The sequence below is a fragment of the Phyllopteryx taeniolatus genome, chromosome 15 (genome assembly GCF_024500385.1).
Source record: "Phyllopteryx taeniolatus isolate TA_2022b chromosome 15, UOR_Ptae_1.2, whole genome shotgun sequence".
In the NCBI taxonomy this organism is placed as follows: Eukaryota; Metazoa; Chordata; class Actinopteri; order Syngnathiformes; family Syngnathidae; genus Phyllopteryx; species Phyllopteryx taeniolatus.
This window is the reverse complement of record NC_084516.1, coordinates 12,328,459-12,334,195: the sequence shown is the minus strand read 5'-3', so window position 1 is coordinate 12,334,195 and position 5,737 is coordinate 12,328,459. Positions and strand designations below refer to the sequence as shown.

Below are 5,737 nucleotides of genomic sequence, written 5' to 3'. Positions count from 1 at the left end.
CATCTTTTTCTTTTCTTTTCTTTTGTGGCAACTCGCCAACATTTTTTTTTTACGAAGAGTAACGGTAATTAAGTTAGAAAATACAATGTAAAAATGTAATTAAAGTAAAAGAAACTAAATTGACGAGGAAATGCTCTACTTTGCATGAATTCCAATGTTTCCAATTGTTTACAACTATGGGTTCTATGCGTTGACACTTTTAGAACTGCAATAGTATATGAAATAGTTTAAAATTATAATTTAAATAAATGATATATTTCTGGATTTGCCACACGGAAGCCGGAAGACAGCTATTCTTCAAGTGGACGTGTTGGACCGTACAATGCACCTTGCGACACCTAGGGGTCAATAAGTCACACAACAGTCGTGTGGCATTTATAATGGATCCGTTTAAGCGAGTTTTTATGGATACTATATTTTTGTCTTCCAATTATGATGTCATTAAATGTAATTGCTCATGCACATGTGTATGACGTAATAAAAAGTTGCAAATTACTAGCTGGATGTTTACGGTTAATGACGGTTAACAAAACTTATGTCATAGGCGCGATGACGTCATCACGCCCGTGGTGACAACACTAAATGCGTTCCCAACCATATGATAGCAACTTTTTATAGTGCGTTCCATCCATCCATTTTCTGAGCCACTTCTCCTCACTAGAGTCGCGGGCGTGCTGGAGCCTATCCCAGCTGTCATCGGGCAGGAGGCGGGGTACACCCTGAACTGGTAGCCAGCCAATCGCAGGGCACATAGAAACAAACAACCATTCGCACTAACAGTCATGCCTACGGGCAATTTAGAGTCTCCAATTAATGCATGTTTTTTGGGATGTGGGAGGAAACCGGAGTGCCCGGAGAAAACCCACGCAGTCACGGGGAGAACATGCAAACTCCACACATGCGGGACAAGGGATTGAACCCGGGTCCTCAGAATTGTGAGGCTGACGCTCTAACCAGTTGGCCGCCTATAGTGCGTTATAAGTTAATATTTAATTGTATTTGTTATGTGAGTGACTTATATTATTAGGAACATAATAATACATAAAATACATTTAAAACGACGTCGGATCGTTTATGGATTATTTACAAAGAAGTAGGAAGAGTTTGAGGACGACAATTATAATTGAAAAGTGAACGTTTTCGTCTTGTACTGCACAATGGAAATTGCAGCATCGAGAGGTCAATGTGTAGCAATGCAGCCGCGCAGCAGTTATACGAATGTAATGGCTCCCTAAATTTGGATGATTTGTTGAGGCATACGGATCAATGCCAAACATTAATTTTCCTCATTAAATTTAGGTGCTAATCCATGTTCATGACGTAACTGTACTTCGTTACTGTACTACTTAGATTTGTAAGTTATCTAATTCATTGACTGAAGTACTTATTTACTTTTTACTTTTACTCCACAGATATCTGTGTTTGTCTTTGTCAACAAAGGCTCGTTACTTTTTTCAACCTCCACAGATGACTACATGACGTTAAAAAAGACTTAACCAGTGAAAAGTCAAGTCAAACGTGGAGTTTAAGGCAGGAAAAACAGGTACAATAGCGACATGGAGGAACGTGAACCAGAAACAGATTCAGAGAGGAAAGATATTCCCCATCAATGGCCTTAGAGAAAAGTATTCTTTTAAGTATTCGTAAGAGAATTGTTGGAAATTGTTGGCTTGTAATTTTTCAGTTGTTACAATTAGCACATTCAGCAATTTATTTATTATTATTTTTTTTTGGGTAATCAGTTCACAACATGAGAAAAGCTATGGGAACATGTTTTAATGGCATAAAAGCCTGAGCCAATGCTAGCTTTTTTCTTCTCAGTATGAGCACTATGTTACTTTTATTTATTTATTTTCATCATGATTTTTACAGCAATAAGTTGCTAAGAACAACAACAAAAAGACTTCTAGGTCAGGGAGCACGGGGAAATCTTCCACACACAAAGATTTCCACTTCTCCAGCACCTGTGGAAGCTGTTGACAGTAATTTGGCGAAGGGGATAGTTGCTAACCTGTGGAGGTGGGTTGAGGGAGTTTGGGTTCCAAAGGAGGCAAACTCAAGAAACATTGGCCACTTCTGAATAATTTCACTGCTGAGTGTGGAAGGGAAGGTGTTTTTGCAGCATCGTCTCTTGGAGGTTGAAAGAGATTTTCTTCAAGACCCCTCGGTCCAGAAGGGTGAGATACCAGGTGCACCCGGCTCCCTGGGCCACACAGGTGTAGTCACGTCACACCACCGTCATTCAGAAGTCCTTGCAAGAGCTTGGTACTTGGCTCACCAAGCAGGTCAGGTCTACCTGGTAGATTTAAATGCCTAGATTCTTATGGCCTCTGCTATTCTATGCAGGCCTAGTAACAACAGTCATGTCCCACTTAAGGAAAACAAGCGGCTATCTGCCCAAGTGGCTGGGGTTGCCTTACCAACGCAGAACTGTATGGAACTAGCAACACCTTGCAGCCACCATTCAGTGGTCTCAAGGAAGAGTTCATGGTGACTCACACCCTCCAGTGTAGAGACTTCGGGGATGCTCAAGTGTCAGCAGCTGGCATCATGGTTCGAAAAGGAAGTAAATAGCATAGAAGGCTGTGCAGGTGGTGGCGGAGTCGCGCCAGAGACGAAAGGCAAGGTGGCCACCATGTTAACCAGCAAAGCTTCCAAACAACCCAGGTCAGTAAAGTCCAGCGAAAGGAGAGACACCATCTTCTCCAAGAAGAAGTGCAAGTGGGGCTGTAGGAGGAGTGAGTGGGTAGGGCAGTAAGGACCCGACAGATGCGGGCATGGACAAGGTGGGAGGGTACACTGCAGCACAGGATCACCTGGTCTAACATCTTGCAAACTGATTTCTGCTGAGTCCGGTTCCTGGTGCAGGCAGTCCACGACGCCTTGCCTTGACCTGTTAACCTCCACATCTAAGGAAAGAACGAAACACCCTCCTGCCTGATCTGCTCTGAAATAAGCTCATTACATCTCCTCAGCGCTGCGCAAGGACTCTGGTGACACGATTTACAACTCTTGCAACGGATTTGCAACCCAGCGCATTGCTGAAATGTTTTACGAATAACTATACAGCAATTTCAATTTCACATGTAACTGTGGATCTGTCACCAAATGCAAACAAGCGTTCACAAGATTATGCTACAAAGCAATATCAGTTTGAGCCCACACTGCATGTCCAGAATAGTTGCTAGCTGAATTTAAAATTATTTTTGGGAACTTGATCCCCAACACACACACACACACACACACACACACAAAGGAACTTTTGTCTGTCAGAACCCACATGAAGATTTTAAGTCACATCTGTGAACGTACTACTCTCAGCATTCACTTTCGCAGACTTCTAACTTTCTTTTAAAAATATGAACCTGGAGGGCCCAAAACAAACTAGGATGTACCATGTCAGTCATGACAGGGGTCAACGATAAACTTTTGAGCAACGTACGTGACGAGTAAAAACAACAACAACAACAAATTAAACGAATTTTGGTGGATCTATTGCTCAGTTGTCTGTTTCATTCGTGTGGAAAATAAAAATACGGCATTGTTATGGGTATTTCGTGTCAACTTTGAGTGTATAAAAACGAGCCGACCCCTTCGAGTAGAGAAGTCCACTGAGCAGCGAATGGACGAGCCAAACATTCGCAGCGAGGAGGCAGAGATTAGCGACCGAGAGCTAAAGGCGGCGTGACAGGCAGTTCAGTTTGTCGGACCTTTATTCTCTCCGGAAAACGATGTGACAATGCTAGCCGAGAGGACGAGCTCGGCGGCGAAAGGCAGGCGCACACAACGGCCAACTTCGGTTGTTTGACAAGCGGGGTAGAGAGCGGCGCACGCCATGGCAACTCAGCCGAGGTAGGGGCACTCGGAGGAGGCTAGCCTGCTAGCAGGGGAGGGGGCTGGTTTTCTCTCTCTCTCTCTCTCTCTCTCTCTCTCTCCTGTCTTTCTCTCTCTCTCTCTCTCTCTCTCTCTCTGTCTCTGTCTCTGTCTCGCTCGTCAACGAGCTCGTTCCTCGGGGCCCGCTGTCAGTGTCAAGACAAGCTGTTCGCGTTGGGCTTATGTCTAATAAACTTTTTTCTTTTAAATTTTTTTTTTTTTTTTTTTAAAGAAATCTATTCCCTCTCGTGTTAATTCAAAATCAACTCGGGGAGGTGGAATGACGTTTTGCTTTTTACCAGCTGGCACGCTCAAGATTGTTGACGCTATTTTAAGAAATACGTTTACTTTTTTGACGATTTGACGTAATGTCTCAGTCGTTATTTTTGTACGTTGGAAAACCTTAATAAAAAAATTAATCCACTTGAAGTATTATGAACTTTTTCTGACGCCTGACAAAGTTTGCGTCGGAAGTGTGTTTAAATTACCCTCAAAGACACGTGCGGCCCTCAACGGTTTTTCTTATTTAATTGAAACTCCTAAAACTATTGACACAGTGTTAAGTTTCCATAAACACGACCAGCGCTCCCCTTATGAGGTACTTGGTACAGTCTGTCGTGTGATGCAATGAAATCGAAGCTGAGCACACTGTTCAGTTCATATTTCTGCTGTGGAATGATGATGAAAATGGTTTATTCTGTGGGATATTTTTATTTAGTATATATACTATATATATAATATGTCTATTGGGAACCATTGATCTTTGCTCATTAGTTGGGCAAATTGACCATTGTAACTTTTGAGGATACGGTAGGTATGTTACTAACATTTTCAAACCCCCAATATATCAAGATAGATGATATAATTTAATAAAACAAGCCCTAGTTTGTAAGAATCTGATAAGGATTAAGGATTTTATCCCACTTTTTATTTTGCAAATCGGCCCATATTTACTTGACAACAAATCAATAGGAAATGTGTGACCGAACCCTTTACTCTTTGGTAGAAAAATGCCCGGATGTTTCTTATTAGTTGAAATGAAAATGTGATGTTTAAACTGGCCATTTTCAGATTTTTCAATGGCAGCGCCTGCTCGAGCCATCAAATTTTCCGGGAAAAACCGAGAGCAAGCACCATCGTCAGAATTACTTCAGACTTCACAGAAAACAATAATAGTTCATCACATTAGTTTGTTTGAAAGTTTTGAATTGTGTCCGAATCCTATGAACGTGTGATTATTTTTTGTTGTTGTTTTGTTTTTTGTTTTGTTTTTGTTTTTTTGTCTTTTGTTCTGTTTTTGTTGACACCGGAATTGAGGAACATTTTCGTCTTCGTCAGAACCACAGAAAATCTCATCTGAATTGAGCATTTAAAAAACATGGTGGTAAACTGATTTCCCAACGTCGTCATTTTAAAAGAACAAGGATTATTAAACAAAGAGAAATTGTAATTTTGGTGGACCTCCGCTAAATCTAAGTGCCGGAAATTCGACACAGCGAAATGGAAAGAAAATCAAAGCCGTTTTTCTGGATTTAATAACCTACATACAGAGCCCCAGACATGACATAGGACAGTTTTTGTTTTTTTGTTTGTTTTTGTTTTAAATTGTGGGCACAATATAGATATAACGTGTGCACAAAATACGATTTTGTGGCCTTGAATTGGGTATAATGGCTGCACAAAATACAACTTCATAATATTGGTATCGGTCCTGGACAGTTGTGTAAGCAAAGTGAGCACAACACCTGTATTCTCTAAAAAGTAAGACTGTGTTCTCAAAAAAATGCACCTTTTGCTCTAAAAATGTCTTTATTCCTGTAATGATGCACCTTTCATTCTAAAGAAAAGAAAAATAGCAAAGGTA

At 41.1% G+C, this 5,737-nt stretch overlaps 1 protein-coding gene across 6 annotated transcripts in view; it reads left to right on the top strand.

Moving 5' to 3' along the window:
* Positions 1-3,040: 3,040 nt before the first annotated feature.
* The window catches only part of LOC133490236 (AF4/FMR2 family member 1-like), a 38,200-nt gene continuing 35,503 nt past the window's right edge, over positions 3,041-5,737 (top strand). For 4 of the 6 annotated variants that reach the window (XR_009792136.1, XM_061800046.1, XM_061800044.1 and 1 more), the window contains exon 1: positions 3,045-3,852. Coding sequence is in view for 5 of the 6 variants with exons in the window: in XM_061800046.1 (XP_061656030.1) it covers positions 3,836-3,852 (17 nt within the window). In the remaining variant the exon portion in view is untranslated. Of the gene's footprint in view, positions 3,853-5,737 lie in introns of all 6 variants that reach the window. The other 2 variants (XM_061800047.1, XM_061800043.1) reach the window with 2 other exon arrangements.